We start from the raw sequence: 18,838 nt of genomic DNA, 5'->3' as shown, positions 1-18,838 counted from the left end.
CGTGGCCGTGGAAAAAAAGACAAAAGAGGTGTGAATGCAAATATTACAGCGTGAGGGACAATAAGGCGTCACGACGATGCGTTAGCTTTCACTGCACTTCCAGTTTTTCTTCATTTTCCGTTTACTAAGACGACATAATTAGCACCTGCTTCACGAATGAATGAAATGTGTGTTTAAATGTACAATACAACCAAATGGCAAAAGTGTGTGAAGCGAAAAAGAGCTAGCTAAAGACCAGTAGTCTTAGCGGCTGCCTGATTGGCTTAGAGTGTGAATGGGCGGGGTCAAGCAACCAGGAAGCCACGCGGTGAGGATATAAAAAGGTCCGTCCATGCTGCGTTCAAGTTGTTTTGGATCATTTCGTAAAGAGAGGCAGTTTACAAAGATACTGAATCATGAAGATAATGCAGGAAACAGAAGACACACGCAACGACAGAAAGGTAAAAACTCATTTGACATATATATATACCATATAACTGCTGATATTCACCTATTTTGGATTGTCCTGTTTATAGTTAGTTAACCCTTAGATGCATAAGTGGGTCAAAAATGACCCCGTCAGGTTATTTTCTTGAAATATCTTCGTAATGATTTTTTTTATAATTTCATATTCCAGGTATTCCTCAAAAATCATATTTTTGATATCATGCCGTTCACATTTTTAACTTACCTTTATGCAACACACAATGGATCCTCACATTTTCTATTGTTGTACGGGGTCATTTTCTTTTTCAAAGATGTAAAAAAGTGAAAAATGAAGATGTTTCTTACACGAAATCATTCTTGTGTGGTCCTAAATATAATACTAAATATCATACAAGTGATTATTCCTAACCAAAATGGCAAAATTGGCATAAAAAGGCATTGATTCTAGTATGGGTGATTTTTGAGCCACTTATGGAAGAGTGTAGGGTCCAGTCACTGGTGCATCTAAGGGTTAATATGCATGTTTCTTTACGGATTTGTCAGCATGCTAAAAATAAAACAAGGCCAAGTGTATTTCTGTGATAAAGTTATCTAGATATACTGGCCCTGTTTTAACATATATTGACACTTACTATGGTATCCATTATGTCATTGTATGGTCATATCCTTAAACTGTATGATGGAAAGCAGGAAGTGAACAAATGTAACAGTTAGTGATTGTAAAAGTACCAGATGGAGGGGTAGGATTTAATAAGCTTTGCTTCTTCCTACTCCTTTTGGACATGTGGAACTGAGAACTGATTATGGGATGCATTCAATTGTAATCTGATGAATGTTCAAATGAAATAAAACCATTACCATAACATATTTTATATATACATATATACATTTTTGGACTCTCTGCAGCTAATAAAATCCCAAGCGGAGAAGCGTCGACGTGAGAGGATGAACCACAGTCTGGAGCGTTTGAGGATCATGTTGATGCACCAGCCACAACAGGAGGTAAATATTCTTTTAAAGAAGAAGTACACAGACTGAACATTAAAGATGTGCAAATGAATCGAAAGCAGGTCTGAGGTGCGGGCCACAATGGTTCTCGCACTACACTTTGGACAGCCCTGCCTTAGATCTCATGCTCTATGTGTTAGCGTATGGGATATGTTTTCCTAATGTATCTATGAAAGCGGAATGTCCGTTTTTTTTAAGAAAACCAAATACATTAATCCCATAAGAAAAATGACGTAAATCCAATTCTGTTCCAGAGAAAACCCATTTTAGTATAGAGAATAATTATAGTTTTACATGCAGAAAATAAAGTAAAGTGGTTATAAATGAGGACTGGAGTGCATGAATGAACATTTAACATTATGTGTCTCCCTTAAACCGTTCCCCCCGGCAACCTGCGTTAACCAGGAACCTATATAATCCGATTGCAACTTTCTTACTTAGTGTTTAATATTTTGTTTTGCAAAGTTTTGCTACTCGCTGCTTTTTTGCTGCCATACTCGATGAAAAAAAACAACTCAAAAATTCGCAGTGAGATTGAATGTCTCACCATGCAGACTTGGCAGCAGTGCTTATTAGGAGGAAGAAAGGAGACCCAAACAAAGTTGTTCATAGTTCTTAAATAAATCACATACACATAATACACATGATTAAAAGATTCCTTGTCAGGAATCTGTCTGTAGTGTCTCAACTCTAAAAGAACCAACACATGGGTGCTTTGTTTGAGCGTACGCTAACATACGAGACATAGGGAAAACAGAATCCTATACAAACAGCAAGGTTCCACTGCATGTGTTATTAATATGTAGTATTTGTCATACTTGTTGTCAGCTACTGATAGCGATGGTAACGTTAGCTAAGATTGAACGTACAGTCTATCCTAGTACAGGGGTCTCAAACTCAATTTACCTGGGGGCCACTGGAGCTAGGGTCTGGGCAAGGCTGGGCCGCATCGGGTTTTCTAAAAAAAAAAAAAAAAAACAAAAAACCATTTATTAAAAACAGAAAAATATACAAACTTTTTCAGTGCTTTGGTTCCGATTTTCTACAATAAAAGCTCTGATAAAACATTCCACTGTTCTCAAATATCTTAATTTTTATTTTTCTGCACAAAATAAGATGAAAATAAATAAACAAATCAAGAATAAAGAAAATAAATCAATCAGTAATAAATAAATATAATAATAATAATAAAACGGCAAATGATAAAAACTTAAACCACATATAATTGGTGGGTAGACAAATGATTTTTTTCAGATTAAAATGAACAAAGCATTATTAGAGCCCTGTAGACATGACAAAACACGTCTATAGTCACATTTATACTTTTTTACCACTTCCACACGGATAGGGAGGATAACTATTAACAGTTATTTAACCTTTAACATGAACATGAATCAAACTTAATAATTTTTTCTGGGTATACAGCATCCATATCAAACTTGCGCGGGCCGCACTAACATTACACTTTCATATTAAGGCGGGGCCTCAAACTTAGTGTCCTGCGGACCACATTTGGCTTGCGGGCCGTGTGTTTGAGACCCCTGTCCTAGTATAACACTCCACATATCTCCACATTGTCGGACGCCTGTCTATGACTGCTTTTTTTCAAGATTTATTTCAAACTGTGTGCTTCAGCTGCAGTGCTTCTTGGTTATCTTCTGTCGTGGCCCCAATAGGGGGACAAAAATGTTTTAGCTTTAAAACTGCTATCTATGTATACTGTACAGAATAACGGAATACAACAAAATGGATAGCAGTGGAGCGTACAAGCATATTTAAGAGTCAAATTGTATTTTGGGTACAACAAATGCTAATAATGAACACAATAAGTGTTAATTATGGATATGTGTTGTGAATGTGCGTGGTTGCAGGATGCTTCTCAGCGTCGTGTGGAGAAGACTGAGATCCTGGAGAACACGGTCCTGTTCCTGCACAACACGGCCACCAAAGCAAAGACCACAGCAAGCGAGCCATCCTTCCAAGACGGCTTCTCCGCCTGCCTGCAGAGGGCCGCCCATTTCCTGGGCCCCGAGGTGAAAGGCCTGTGGCTGGTGGCCGCCTTGGACACTAATTCCTTCGCCGGGCGCTCCCTGGAACACCCATTCTCCGCCCCCTCCTCTATTCTGCACGTCCCGAGACAGAAGTCCAAGCACAGGTTTCTTGGACAAGCCTCTGGGTTCTCATCCGGCGCCCACCCCCCCAGGACCCTCTCACTGGCACAGGGGTCAAACTGGCTGGAGACATGCGTGGAAAGCCACTCGGCCAGCCCCGCCCCCGGTCAGACTCTGTGGAGGCCGTGGCCTTGATTCCTCGTCCGCTTTGAACTTTGACCTCCATCATGTATAAATGACCTTTATAGGTCAACGTGACCTTGAGGCTGTAAATAATGTAAAGACATCGTTTGTACGTAGATGTATATGTCCATGCACCCGCCGTAGAAATGACCCCCGCACCCACCAAGATGTCAGCTTGATTATGCGGCAACCTCTGCTTCAGAGGTGAGTTCACACACCACACACACACACACACTATATTATTATTATATTAATATTTTGGATCTTTGATAATGACTGCATGTGGCATTTCCAGGTGTGGCGCTTCCGGCGTTGGAGGCGGGCAGAGTACCCAAGACAGTGCATCTTCATGCATAAACAATCTTTGTCACCATTTCTTGAAACAAATATATATATGACTTGTATATTTTGCACATTAACTTATTATTTATGTCCAGACATTTACTTTTGTTACCAAATAAACACATTCCATGAAAAACACTAAAGCAGGGGTCTCAAACTCAATTTACCTGGGGGCCACTGGAGCTAGGTTCTGGGTGAAGCCGGGCCCGCATCAGGTTTTCCAAAAAAAAAAAAACGCATTTATTAAAAACAGAAAAATGAATACACTTTGCTTTAGTTCCGATTTTCTACAGGAAAAGTTCTAATAAAACATTCCACTGTTCTCAAATATCTTCATTTTTATTTTTCTACACAAAATAAGATCAAGAATAAAGAAAATCAATCAGTGATAAATAAATATAATAATAAAAACTTAAGAAACCACATAGTTGGTGGGTAGACAAATGATTTTTTTCAGATTAAAATGAACAAAGCATTATTAGAGCCCTGTAGACATAAACAAACATGACTATAGTCCCATTTATACTCTTTTTATTTACAACATATTGCGCAACTGCAGGGTCTTGAGACACATGCTAACTCACAAACTAGGAGAGCTAGCGACCTAAACGGTAGCCTCCAAGTTATTTCCTTTAAACTCAAAAAGCCAAAAACTTACCACTTCCACACGGATAGGGAGGATAACTATTAAGTTATTTAACCTTTAACATGAACATGAATCAAACATAATTTTTCTGGGTACATGATACCATACAGCATCCATATCAAACTTGCGCGGGGCGCACTAACATTAAACTTTCATATCAAGGCGGGGGCCTCAAACTAGCGTCTTGCGGGCCACATTTGGCCCGCGGGCCGCGAGTTTGAGACCCCTGCACTAAATAGTGTCAGATGTCTTTTTGCTGCCAGAAGCGTGACCTCCTGCAGGGTGACGTCCTCCGAGGTGACACATCGGAAGGCTTGATGTCCTCCCTTGGAGACATCAAACACGGCTTGCAGTTCACACCTTCTTGTTAGGTAAAAAAAAAAAACTAACATTGGAGTGGCTTCATTAGAAAATTACTACAAATGATCACGAGATGTTCTCTTGTCTTGTGGAACAGATTCCACTCTTGAGATGACTTTCTATGACTTTGTTGGAATTTTGCTTTGTTTGTTGGCTCTGGAGCTCATTAGTAATTGTTTTTCCTCACATTAAACTCACATCACTCACAAAACGAAACAAAAACCCATAAGCAATTGTCCAACATGTCTTACTAAGATCAATAATTAAGGTCATATTAACCCCTGATTGCTTGATTGATTCATTAACAGGCATGTCCCAATACTTAATTTGAAAACAGAATTTGTGTTATTATTGTAAAATGTGGCAGCACGGTGGTCTAGTGGTTAGCTCGCAGACCTCACAGCTAGTAGACCAGGGTTCAATTGCACCCTAAACAGCAACTAAACAGCAATAGCAGCTGTCTATGGGGCTTGTATGGCTGGGCAAGCCCATAACTAGAAAAGTCCCGCGGAAATTTTGATGGGCTTGCCACCTGTGCTGTGAACCTCAGGCCCGGTGTCTGCCGTGCCACGCCGCCGAGCAATGCCGTGCGTACATTAGACAAGGAATGCCAACAGTTAGCATTGTAGCGGCTAAAAAGAAAGCACAGAGTCTCAAAAGCGAAGAGTCAGTCCCATAGCGTCCCCACATCATGCCATGTGTGTATTTGCCTTGAGAAAGCGGCAAATTAGCTAAAATGCTAACATGCTGAGAGCAAGCTTGGTAGCATCTAGCAAGTCGGTACCAGGTCCCAAAAGTGTTCATGCGGTCCTATAGTGTCCTGACATCATGCCATGTGTGTATTTGGCTTTATAAATGAGTAAATTAGCCACAATGCTAACATGCTAACATGGTAATCTCCACCTCTCTGTGTGGAGTTTGCATGTTCTCCCCGTGCATGTGTGAGTTTTCTCCGGGTACTGCGGTTTCCTCCTACATTCCAAAAACATGCTAGGTTAATTAGCCACTCCAAATTGTCCATAGGTATGAATGTGAGTGTCAATGGTTGTTTGTCTATATGTGCCCTGTGATTGGCTGTCCACCAGTCCAGGGTGTAACCCGCCTCTCCCTCAAAGACAGCTGGGATAGGCTCCAGACATTTGTCCACGTGTCGGGTGTCACATGCTGGAGCACATTTGGCCATCAAAAAAAAAACATCCCTTGAATGATCATTTGGAATAAATACTAAGCTCTTTTACAAGCTGTGGAAATTAGTACATCATTAAAATAGTGCAGTTTGGCGTGGCCGTTATTACACCCCACATTTCCACCGTGTGGAAGTGTGTCCTTTCGTGGGAACTGCAGTTTATTAGCCTTCCCTTCCTTAGCTAGTGTGAATTATTCGTTGAGTGGGTCATCAGTTTCAGAGGAATGAATTGCAGCGCCCTTAAAAACACCAAGTATAGGGCAAAAGTATAGTTTATTTTTTATTATCATTGACAAAAAAAGTAGTAAAGCAAGTCATTTTTCTGGATGGAATTATAGTATTTTCCTTGTTTTGGCACATGTTTCTAATATTTGAGTTTTGTATAAGACATAATGTTAGATTTTAGATGTATTAGATGGTGTCCGTGCGTGTGGTACGTCAATAACAAGAATAAATTAATAATAGAGCCACTTAATAATAATAATAATATTAACAACAACAACAATAATAATAATAATAATAATAATAATAATTAATTCGGTGCCCTTCAAAATAGAGCCACTTATAATAATAATAAAATTAACAATAATAATAATAATTCATTTGGTGCCCTTCAAAATAGAGCCACTTATAATAATAATAATAATAATAATAATAATAATAATAATAATAATAATAATAATAATAATAATAATAATAATAATAATAATAATAATAATAATAATAATAATAATAATAATAATAATAATAATAATACATTTGGTGCCCTTCAAAACACCCATGGTCACCTAAAATAACCACAATTATTTTTATTGAGGATGCTCTATATAGGAAGACTAGCCACAAATTGATTACACAATGAAAATGGTAATATTAATGATGATTATAATGATGGTAATGATGATAAAGATTATAACAATAATAATATTACAATAATAATTATAACAACAGTAAAAAAACAAGACATGCATGGGCATGAACATGATTATATCTTGGAAAAGGGGGTCGGCATTTATAAGCTTTAAATTAAAAACCTAGGTCAAGAGAATAATAATAAAAATGTGAATAATCATCTACACTAGAGTCTCAATCAAAATATAACATTTTCGCCCCTTGCATCGGATGTCATCACGCTGTGCAGACGTACCTATGCTTTGACTAGTATTTTGCACTTAATGAGTGTGAAATTATGCAAACAATGAAGCCGATGTCGAGACAAATGTTCAAGGTGGAGTGTGAGAGTGGAAGGAGGCTCAGGAGACAGTTCTCGTGGCGGGAGGGGTGAGGGTGAAGGTGAGTTGCCTTCTTTTGCGTTGGCAATTTAGCATTGCTGTTAAAAGCCACGCGTCCTTCCACACGTGCAAAGGGGCTTTTGTTCCCGGGCGCGTGCTTTGTCAGACGACAACAATCAATCAATCAATCACTCCTCCACACCTCATTCGCATTTCAATCCACTGACACGCGTGTGGGAACATGGGAAAGTCTTTTCTTTTCCACTCATGTGTGACTTTTAGCAGATGGTAAAGTTGAGGAAACTTCCTAATTATCACAGCACACAGTGTGAAATAAAAAGTGGAAGAACCGAAGCCGAAAAAAGAACCTAAGACGCACCAAAGAAAAGGAAATTGGTGCGTCTTTATAATATGACGATAAAATAACTACCAAAAATAAATAAAATGCCGAATTCAGTAACGAAAAAATGGAAATGCTGCTTTCATAATAAGTAGCCAGTTTGTCAAATAAGACTTAAATTAAAACCAAAGCGCTTAAGCCTGTATAAATATAAAAACTTTTAAGAAAATCCTTTCAACCGCTGCAAAAAAATATTTATTTATTTATTTATTTATATTTATTTATTATATATTTAAAACAATGATCTTGTATATTTTTAGTCATTTGAAACGTATACAATATATTTTAGTGACTGTGGGGGTAAATAAAGGGGGTGATGGGTGGAACCTTTCAAAATAACCAATTGTTTAAAAATGTTTCGTCAAGAACAATGTAACGTTATGCGTCATGTCAGTGAATTATCGAGATTTTCCACGTTGACTGTTGCAGTACAACTCTAGAATACTTATATTAATATTGTAAATAAAACGACTGTGGTCAATAACAAGCTTTGTTTTTATTGCCAACGATCATGGCTACTGTCGGCCGTAACCAAGCCACCAAAACACAGCCCGCAACTGCTACACATGTGCTTCCTTCCTGGTTCCCTCACCATGCCACGCCCCCACCCCTGGTGCATTCACGGCCACCCGGAACGGTCAGACACTCTAGAACGCAACATGTCAACAGGAACACATCCGGGGTCACTACAATATTAATACGTCCGCCAGTTCAGCATTTTTATATTTTGTTACATTAACTCAGTATAGTTATGTTTTAACTTCAGAAAGTAAGATTATGTGCAACAAGTTGAAAGGAAAATGTGAATTAAAAGTCAGTGCTAAATTTAGGCCGCAGCGGTTATACAACAAATGACCAAAAGGTAGCGCCCTTTCACTTACTTGCTGCGATTAAAAGAAATGCCAGGTGTGTAGAATTTGACTGCAAGAGACAGCTAGAAAGTGTCACTTGAAACTAGAGTAAAACTAATTTACAGTGCTATAAGAGTCATTGGCATGGTGTTTTCTCCACTCGTGTTTTTGTCGTTTTTTGCCTTCAACCAAGGTGGCAAAGCGCCGTTATTATGGAGTGCTTCAAACCAAACAAACTCTGCAATCGTGACTCAAGTGCCCCGAAGAGACACCCCTACTTTACCCCAGCCTTACCTCAAACTGCCGGTGTACGTCGAGGCCAAGCTGCCGCCGCAGGAGAAACTCCATTTGTACCCCGCCATTGGCTCCGGCTCGGAGCCTTTACCTGGGCCCGTTAGGGAGCGCCTTCTTCCGGCGGGGCCCGGCAGGAGGCCGCCGAGGCCAGCGGAGGATTCAGTCAAGACTTTGTGTAAAATGGACAAAATGGTCGTCAAGGTGCCAAAGAGCCTTTTGAACGGCGCTGAAGCGATTTCTCATCTTAAACTGGGAACCTGCCGAGCCAATAAATCATCCAATAATTATATTTATTTTCTAACGGAACTTGGCCAGTGTGAAACCAAGCGAGAGGTGAGTCAATGAGTAATTTGGTTGATGGTGTACACTCATTTGACTGCGTAATGTGTAAATGTACACCAAGTTAGGAAATATCTTACCTAATTTAAGTAATGTTACACAACTTCCGGTTAGCATAACGGCTAATTAGCTTGATGAAACTGCACTATTTTTTTCACAGCGCCCACCGTAGTTTTAATTTTCTCATTTTGACTTGACGCTGTCGTCTATTGGCATAACCGGTTTTTATTTACCTGCTTCTGATTATTTATTGATTTAGAACCTGATGTTGCTGACATCATCTACATGCGACGCACATTATTCATTCGTTCTTTGCTCATTCAGTGCATTGCGACACTTGTACGAGCTAACGTATTTCGATACATGAGCGACAGCAAACAATTTAAAATTTTAAAGGAATTTTTTGGAATTCTGCCCACCCACAATCCTTATGTGCAACATAACCACACATGTCTCTCTTTTCTGTACATTCTAAACAGTAAACAGAGAAAAACAGCTAGCATGTGGGAGCTAACAGTGCACGTAACGGGACACATTATTCGACACCCATTTTTCAATTGGTTTTAAGATTTTGATCAAGTCTATAGAATTATTCCTGCCCCCATGTGGAAAACCTGTTTTTCTGCAGATCATAAATGGACAGATGACATATTCAAACACATTACAATATAATTCAGAGATGCCCCAAGGACCCATAAGAAGAACAGCGCCCTTCTCCCTGACTGTGGCCTGCAATTACACCAGGTGATGATACAATTCTGTACATTGTTATTTTAAAGCTAAAAATGTGACTTTCATTGTCGTTCTAGGTATCAGTATTCCTACAAAATTGGATACCTGCCAAAGATGCACATTCGCCATGTCATCAAAACTATGAGGAACAGAGCAAATTTTATTCTAACACCTCGTAATGGTAAATTCTCACGGGAAAAGTACAATATAGTCATTATTGACATGAGTGATGTGATGAGGGTTTGGCCTTTTGCTCTAATTTGCAGCTCAGTGGGAAAGACTTTCCCCATCGGATCAATATGTGCTGGGGGAGCCCATGTACTTCGAGGCCGAGGGTCCGTCCATGCCGGACAACATGAGGCTGTATGTCCACTCGTGTTACGCCACACCCGAGAAGCAACACACTTCCTCACCTCAGTTTGCAGTCGTGAATAATTTTGGGTAAAATAAGAGATTTCCTGAAGCAGACAAGGAAAGCACACGTTTGAACATGCTCTTTTTTCTTCTTCCTTTAATGATAAAGCTGCATGGCTGAAAGCAAATACGGTCGCTCCAGATTCATCCCGTACAAGAACAACGCCGTCCGCTTCTCCGTGGACGCTTTCTTGTTCAAAGGAATGACAGACCGAGTGAGTGAAATAGGTGACATGTCTCATTGTCATTGCTCATCTTTGTCGTCTCCCTACATCATGACAGCAGCTCTACATGCATTGCAGCATGTCTGCGGAAAGCACCTTTCCCACTCCAACTGCAAAGTCCTGCAACTTCGACACAAAGACTGGAAGGTTAGGTTTCAACACAAACCCCTGTAATAAGTATGCTCTATACCAGTGGTTCTCAATTGCTTTGGCAGCGGGTCCCACCTGACCCAAAATGTATAAAATGTACATTGAAAATCCCACACATTAGGGGTGTCTTTAAAAAAAAGTAGCTAATGAATGATGGCAGTGTTGTGGTTGACTATAATAATAATAATACATTTTATTTGTATAGCGCTTTTCAAAATACTCAGACGCTTTACAGAAAAGTGGAGTTGAATAAAAACAAGTAAACAGAGTAAAAGATACGTACATTAAAATACAACATTCATTTGTTTATACACAGTTAAAACATGAGTAAAAGCGGGGTGGGGCACAGCAGTCAGGTATAAAAAGTTAGACATTAAAAAAGATTTAAAGAGGTGGGTTTTTAGTTGTTTTTTGAAACTGGGAAGGTCAGGGCAAGCACGGAGTGAATGGGGCAAAGAGTTCCAGAGGGTGGGGGCAGCGATGGAGAAGGCTCTGTCTCCCCAGGTTCGGAGCTTGGTCTTACAGGGGAGTGCCAGGAGGTTGGAGTCTGAGGAGCGAAGGGGACGCAGGGATTGTGTGGATGGAGCAGGTCTGTGAGATATGGGGGGGTCAGATCGTGGAGGCCTTTGTAGGTTATGAGAAGAACTTTGAAGTGAACGCGTTGGGGGACAGGAAGCCATTGGAGGTTTTTAAGGACAGGGGTAATGTGTTGACGGGAGCGGGTGGAGGTGAGGAGGCGGGCAGCGGACTTGTGAATATATTGTAGTTTGTTGAGGGTTTTGGAAGGTGTACCGTAGAGAATACTGTTGCAGTAGTCCATTCTGGTTGGGATGAATGCATGGATCAGGGATTTAGTGGCAGAGAATGTAAGTGACAGACGGAGTCGGGCTATGGTCTTAAGATGGAAAAATGCAGTCCAGGTTAACTGTTTGATGTGGGGTTCCAATGAAAGGGTGGGGTCCAGGAGGATACCAAGGTTGCGGATGAGCGGGGATGGAGTGAGGGTGGCGCTGTCAAATTGAAGATTGTTTTTGGGACCGATGATAATATCTGTTTTGTCACTATTAAGTTTAAGAAAATGTTGTTCCATCCAAGTTTTGATATCAGTTAAGCAGTTGGTGAGGGTGGAGTAGATGTTGGAGTAGCCTATTGTTAGTCATAATATCGAAGGACAAGTTATACACTGTAGTATTGTGGTCAGAAGGCATCGAGCCAGATCAAGTGAGCGGGGAAAAAAGGTTATCCTCTCATTCCGTGTGGAAGTGGTATGGTTTTGGCATCTTTGTCCGTCTTCTGCACTCTGTTTGAAACACTTAAGTTTCGAATATGTAAATTGGAGTGGCTAACTAGTTAGTCTTTATTTACCATTTCATGCTACTAACTTTTTCTTTTTTGTTGTAATATGTTATTATTGTGTGAGTGTGAATAGTTGTTTGTCTATATGTGCACTGCGGCTGGCAACCAGTCCAGGGTGTACCCTGCCTCTTGCCCGAAGTCAGCTGGGATAGGCTGCAGCATACCCTACCGAGGATAAGCAGCATAGAAAATGGATGGATGGATTTATAATATATGGATATGGTATATAATACACAGTAGTTATAACATAATATAATATACATTTTCAAGCTACAACCTTTTGAAATAGTCTCTCTGGCCCCGAAAGGGTTAATAATAAAACATGCTCAATTTGAAAACCTGAAAAGAAAACCTGTTTATGATCTTCTACATATGATTTTTTAGCATTAGAGCCCTCTTATCATGATATAACACCCCTATAATTACCTTAACATTCCTATTACCCAATACAGTAGACATAAGACTCATGCTTGTGTGTGTTACTGTAAATGTGTTGCGGTGATTAGGGAGCCGAGTGGACAGGAAGTATCGGCAGGGAGGTTCAGAGTTGAGTTTTAGCGCGCCACGGGTTGTAGCCGCAACAGTAGCCTTTGTTCGAGATGATTGTGTTGTTGAGAGATGATTCAAAGCTGCATTAATTAATGCCTGTTGTTTTGGTGACAAAATCTGGTGCTTGTGTGTCTCACCCATCATTACTCGCACCTAGTTTAAAACACTGCATATTGTCACGACATCTTTGAATGTGTCTTCTGAAAGCCTTATTTTTATTTTACATAATTTAGCCATTTTTATGCTTGAAAATGCTTCATTGAGGAAAAAACATTAATATGCTGAAATATGCATAATTTTGACCAATAATAGACTGTATTCAAGCACCAAAAAGTGGGATTTATTAAATTTTGTTTTTGAAAAAAGGTGATGTAATGAAGCAGTGAAATTCGAAGCGGCAAAGGATTATTGTACTAAGAATGTATGGTTGTAGATCAAAAAATACTTTGTCTAAATATGCATATTTTTGGACTAATAGACTGTATTCAATTACAAGACAGCTTGATTTATTTATACATTTTTAAAAGACATGAAGCAGTGAAATTCAAAACGCAAAGCGGTGAGGGATTACTGTACAGTCAAAATGTTACAGAATTTCAGGGCGTAACGCCATACTTGGAAGAATCACGTCGCAATAAAAATATAAGGGTATATTTGAATATGATGAGAATAAGGTTCAAATTTTACAAGTAAAGAGGTCATGTCTTTGGATCACAATTCTCTTTTTTCCTTTGCTGTACAGTCCTAATATGCCTTTGGAATGGATACATTGTAAAATAGTAATTTAATAGTCATTTTTGATGTTTGTTTACGTTGTCCATTTGTTTTCTTCTAGATGGGTGGAGCTCTATGGCTCACATTGGGTGTGTGTCTGCTGCAACTCCAACTGTGGATCTGCTTCCTCCACCTGTGAGAAACAGAACATCTCTTTCTTTTTTTTTTTACCTTTTTTGCAGGGAGAGCAGTCTGACACGGCAAGCGGCTCGTGGCATCACATAATTTAAAGGGGCTCATTTTCCGACCCTTTGTATTGAGCTGTGGACCCCTATAGAGATGCTACACATGACGACCAGCACAGAAAGCTTTCTGGATCATCCAGAATCTGCACCTACGTATTAAAATGGTCTGTTGTGCCACTAGCTGCGAATCCAACTTTATAGGAAGGAGTTGATAAACGGTAAAGTAGTTGATAGTAAACGGCGATGTATCTTTTTAAAATGTGGGCCGCACAGTGGTCGAGTGGTTAGCACGTCCATAGGTATGAATGTGAGTGTGAATGGTTGTTTGTCTATATGTGCCCTGTGATTGGCTGGCAACCAGTCCAGAGTGTACCCCACCTCTCACCTGACGTCAGCTGGGATAGGCTCCAGCATGTGTTTATTCCCATATTGTGGGAATAAAGTCAAAACAGAAGAAGAATGGGCGATGTTTGATATGAATAATATGCTTTTTCACTTAATGACAAAGCTGAGATGCACTTTTTTCTTGAACAATGAAGAACTTCTTAGCATATCTGTGTGTTGCTTTGGAAAATATCAAAATGACAAAATTGCATCCTTTTAATTTTTCACTATGTGACAGTTGCTTAAAAAAACATTTGTACGCCCCTGCTCTAAATGAGCAAAAATAAATATCCATATATTCTTCATTTTGCAGATACCACAATGAGCAGCAGCGGAGGATGGAAGGTGCAGCCTCAAGTGCAACTCTTCCAAAACTACAAGAGGAAGCACTTGTTGCCTTCCACCAGAACGAGACCAGCAGTGAAGACGACAACCGACGCCATTCAGAGCAGCGCAACGCCGCACGATCTCAGAGATCTGAAGTGGCGGTTTGGAGACGTGGAGTGGGTAAAGCTGGAGGAGAAGAAGAAAGTGAAGGGCACCGCTGTTGTGGAAGAGGATTTCCCGGAAGCTCAGCACATCCTGGAAGGTATCATTTGCTAAAGAGATCAAATATGAGAGCCAAAGGGGTTATTTCTATGAGAAATTGATGTTTATGTCAGGGGTGTCCAAACTTTTTCCAGCGAGGGCCACACAAAAACAATGCAATGCTAAAAAGTTACAACGTGTAATTTCATGAAAAAAATGCAACTCAATTGTCATACTGGTGAAAAGCTTATTAGTATCAACCTCACCCTTTTTCTTTCTTTCTTTAATATTCAAAAATTTTTCTCTTAATATTAAGATAATGTTATTCTTGTAAAATTATAGCTGTTTTTTTCCTTTTCTGCAACTTGTTACATTTTCTAAGTGTTTCAACTTTTTTCTTGTAATTCTGATTTTTATTCCACATCATTTTCCTCCAAAAATCAATTTTATTTCTCATATTACAACCGAAAAAACCCAAAACATTTTGAAGAATTTTATTTTTAATATATTTTTTAGTTTTTAAATATGCCTCATAATATTAGAACATTCTCGTAAAATTGCATTTAACTTTTTTTTGTTAGATTTTCTCAATATTTTGACTTTATCCTTTCATTCCCCAGCATTACTGCAGATTTTTATTTTATTTTAATTTTTCTTGTTGAATTCTTGTAGTTATTATACCTAAGCCATGTGAAACAACAGCAACATAAATACTCTATTTCAATGAATTAAAACCTGCACACAGTCACTTCCTGTGAAGTGCAAAGAAAACTTGAAAAGGAAGATCTGATATCTTAAGACCAGTTGAAAAATAACACAAATGACAAAAAAAAACTCAAAACAAAAAAATGTTTCGGTAGGACTCCGAAATGAGTAGCGCCACCATTCTTATAATCATTTCAAAAATGGGTTTGGGCATGCTTGATGCGAGTTTTTCCAGGAGGCTCCAAGTGGTGAAGATGGCTTCACCAAGGGCATCAACTGCCATTTTTTATAAACTTGCCATCCATTCCCAAATGTTCTCTATGGGATATAAATCAGGGGAACATGCCGGATGGTCCAAAAGAGTCATGTTATTCTCCCTGAAGAAGTCCTTGCCCAAGCCAGCGTTGTGAACTGCAACGTTGTCCTGTTGAAGAACCCAGCTGTTACCACGCAGACCAGTTCCCTCAGTCATGAGCGACGCCCACTGCAACATCTGCACGTCACCGACCACCGTTTGACGACCCCGTGCCACCTGAAGCTACGGCGTTCCACTGAATGAAAAAGCACCACGAATCATGATGGACCCGCCTGAGAAAACATCTCAGGTGGGATCTTCTTGTCATGCCAGTAATGTTGGAAGCCATCTGGACCGCCAAGGTTACAACCAAACTTTTTTCCACCGTTCAATGTCCAATGTTCGATGCTCGACAGCTGATCTGATCCTCCGTCTCAGCATAGGGGTCTACAACTACAACTTTTTTGTTCCGTAATGCTCAGGATCTTTCCAAAAATGTAGAATCAGCTCCACCATCACCACCAAGAAGAGAAGGCCTCTTTAGCTTAAAGCGGGATAGGTCTCCTTTCAACTTTTGATCAGGTGAAAAACAACCTATTTTAGTTGATTATTATTATTAGTTCCAAGTTCCAAATGTTTTTTTGTCTTCCCTTCTTGCTTTTGCATATTGTGGCTCTGATTAACTTCATTAACCCTTAGATGCATGAGTGACTGGACCCTACACTCTTCCATAAGTGGGTCAAAAATCACCCATACTAGAATCAATGTATTTTTAAGCAATTTTTTTGCCATTTTGGTTAGGAATAATGCTGTAGCATACATGACTATGCCAATGCTATAGTATTCCACATTGACAGTATCTCAGACAGGTGTAATACCTATACTGTATATTATATTTTACAAAAACTGTGCTAATGTTAGATATTTATAAAGTATGCCCAACAATACATATAGTAATGTTAGCCAGCTAGTGTCATGAAGGACACATACACAATATTATATGAAGATAATACTTGCATGTATTCGCACTTGATGTGTAAAATAATCTTCCTCAGGGGTGACACTTCTGATATAGTCTGTGTGGTCTACAGTTAATTTATTCCTCACAGCCAAAGTTGATAAGAATCAAAGGTTCCTATTGGATTCCATAGAAAATACATGCGGCTCATTTTTGACCCACTTATGGAATGTTTGAGTAGTAACACAAAAACTAAAATTTCTTCAAATTTATAAAAGTTAAATTAAAAATGTGAATGGCATGATATTAAAAACATGTTTTTTTAGGAATACCTGGAATATGAAATGATGATAAATTTTCATTACGAAGATATTTCAAGAAAACAACCTGACCGGGTCATTTTTGACCCACTTATGCATCTAAGGGTTAAGATCCAAATGTGCAAAATGCATATTCTAGCAATTTTTCAACTGGTCTTAAGATTTTGATCAGGGCTATGTATACACAAATGGTTTCCAATGTTGCCTTGATTCAGCCTTTACAGATTGAGGAAGTCATAATTCATCAAGTTCCCTTTAGGAGGCGCACAACTTGTCTGCGCTGGATTTTGATCACATGGCCGTATTCTACTTACATCTGACGTTCTGCCTGCGCTTCCACAGTGTATTATACATCATGATAACATTACTTTACCTTCTCCAGAGCCAAAAGACAAAACCTCCAAAAACTCGAAGAGGAAAAAGCCCACCACCACCACAGTGCCAACACAACCATCACAGAAGATGACCGGCATGAAGACGACGACATGGCTTGACATGAAGGGTAAGGTGGACGATATGGTTACAGAGAGGGTGGAGGAGGTGCAGGAGGATATGGTGGAAGGTTCTGCTATTGTGGTGGAAGAGGTCAGACAACCTCGCAGAACTTTTGAAGATATCTTTGAGTTTGATGAATAAAGCCAACTGTTCTATGCCAACGAGGGTTGCATATTAAAAAAAAAAATATTGTCATATTTTGCTAAACCCAATCCAATTTAGTACGGTATATTTCTGATGCACTTATCCATGCTCACTTCCGATCTTGTTACCTCAATTTGAATATCTGCAGATACTGGTACCTTTCAGATTCCTCAATTTGTATGCTTCATTGATCTCCATTTTGGTTTCAGTTTCCAATTCAGTCTGTACAATACAAAAAAAGAGTTATGGCAAAAACATTTATTTCCCCCAGTGGAGGCACAACAGAAAATAATTCATAACCACTGTTTATGTTTATTTATCACTTGCTTATGGTCTTGTAGCGACATTTACTCTGACTGTTTTGGCTATGTTTGCTGATATTCTCCAAGCTACATTCGTTCTTTTAGCTATGTTTACGTTCTTGTTGGCGATCAACCAATCAGCGATGGTTTGACTAGGAAAACATCTATCATGGCGTCCCTGCCAACATGGTCTAATTCTTCAACAACTTGTGAAGGAAAACAGCAAAAAGTGATGAACCAGTGCCTCCTAAACAAGTATTTTATTAGCGGCTGCAAATCAAATGATGGCACAGGTGAGTGAATCACATTGCTGTGACAATTTGAAGTGGTCACAATGAAACACCACCGATTAGATCCAATACCAAGTGCTGATTTTGCACAAGCTACAAAATCTAGCGCTTCCATTTCTCGGTGTATTTTTCTCACCTTTGCTTCACAAATTATTGTTTGACCATTGAGCATTTTTTTCCGGATTCAAAACACTTTACTAGTACACAAATGTGTCTATTCAATAATGTTTCATTGTGGTGCACAACTTCTAAATATCACTGCTTACTACGACTACGATGTGTAAGGTAGTCGGAACAGTCCTATTCCTACTTCATATGCTTACCTTTTTGTTAGTATCAATATAATTTATGTTAATTTATGCCTTTTTTTGTAGTTATACTTTATCGATGTTTTAAAGTACTGACTTTGGGCTCCCCTGCACTGAATATTCATTCATTCATTTTCTACCGCTTTTCCTCACGAGGGTCGCGGGGGGTGCTGGAGCCTATCCCAGCTGTCTTCGGGCGAGAGGCGGAGTACACCCTGGACTGGTGGCCAGCCAATCACAGGGCACATATAGACAAACAACCATTCACACTCACATTCATACCTGTGGCCAATTAACCTAGCATGTTTTTGGAATGTGGGAGGAAACCGGAGTACCAGGAGAAAACC

At 39.4% G+C, this 18,838-nt stretch overlaps 2 protein-coding genes across 4 annotated transcripts; both read left to right on the top strand.

Moving 5' to 3' along the window:
• Positions 1 to 344: 344 nt before the first annotated feature.
• her7 (hairy and enhancer of split related-7) lies at positions 345 to 4,203 on the top strand. The gene is made up of 4 exons (XM_058053260.2): positions 345 to 440; positions 1,333 to 1,428; positions 3,306 to 3,932; positions 4,024 to 4,203. The coding sequence occupies exons 1-3, from the start codon at positions 396 to 398 to the stop codon at positions 3,738 to 3,740; spliced, it is 576 nt and encodes a 191-aa protein (XP_057909243.2). The 5' UTR covers positions 345 to 395; the 3' UTR covers positions 3,741 to 3,932; positions 4,024 to 4,203.
• Positions 4,204 to 8,768: 4,565 nt separating this feature from the next.
• Positions 8,769 to 13,752, top strand: zp3d.2 (zona pellucida glycoprotein 3d tandem duplicate 2). 3 transcript variants are annotated; one of them, XM_078790452.1, is made up of 7 exons: positions 8,769 to 9,372; positions 10,007 to 10,122; positions 10,188 to 10,291; positions 10,377 to 10,551; positions 10,634 to 10,739; positions 10,827 to 10,895; positions 13,639 to 13,752. In XM_078790452.1, the coding sequence occupies exons 1-7, from the start codon at positions 8,890 to 8,892 to the stop codon at positions 13,714 to 13,716; spliced, it is 1,131 nt and encodes a 376-aa protein (XP_078646578.1). In that variant the 5' UTR covers positions 8,769 to 8,889; the 3' UTR covers positions 13,717 to 13,752. The 3 variants fall into 3 exon arrangements, with proteins under 3 accessions (XP_078646578.1, XP_078646577.1, XP_078646576.1); XM_078790451.1 differs by lacking the exon at positions 13,639 to 13,752 and having other exon boundaries at positions 10,810 to 11,036; XM_078790450.1 differs by lacking the exon at positions 13,639 to 13,752 and having other exon boundaries at positions 10,807 to 11,036.
• Positions 13,753 to 18,838: the final 5,086 nt, after the last annotated feature.

Source organism: Doryrhamphus excisus, linkage group LG5 (genome assembly GCF_037039965.1).
Source record: "Doryrhamphus excisus strain RoL-2023G ecotype Guam linkage group LG5, RoL_Dexc_Guam_v1.1, whole genome shotgun sequence".
NCBI lineage: Eukaryota > Metazoa > Chordata > Actinopteri > Syngnathiformes > Syngnathidae > Doryrhamphus > Doryrhamphus excisus.
Note: the sequence above shows the minus strand (reverse complement) of the source record. Positions and strands in the feature narration are given on the sequence as shown.

What these genes read in the sequence shown, in the direction of transcription:
- her7 (XM_058053260.2), top strand. Translation starts at nt 396, where the DNA reads ATGAAGATAATGCAGGAAACAGAAGACACACGCAACGACAGAAAG. An exon ending in ACACACGCAACGACAGAAAG is followed by an intron (nt 441 to 1,332) that starts GTAAAAACTCAT and finishes GACTCTCTGCAG; the next exon opens with CTAATAAAATCCCAAGCGGA. An exon ending in TGCACCAGCCACAACAGGAG is followed by an intron (nt 1,429 to 3,305) that starts GTAAATATTCTT and finishes GCGTGGTTGCAG; the next exon opens with GATGCTTCTCAGCGTCGTGT.
- zp3d.2 (XM_078790450.1), top strand. Translation starts at nt 8,890, where the DNA reads ATGGTGTTTTCTCCACTCGTGTTTTTGTCGTTTTTTGCCTTCAACCAA. An exon ending in TATTCTAACACCTCGTAATG is followed by an intron (nt 10,292 to 10,376) that starts GTAAATTCTCAC and finishes TCTAATTTGCAG; the next exon opens with CTCAGTGGGAAAGACTTTCC. An exon ending in GCAGTCGTGAATAATTTTGG is followed by an intron (nt 10,552 to 10,633) that starts GTAAAATAAGAG and finishes TTAATGATAAAG; the next exon opens with CTGCATGGCTGAAAGCAAAT.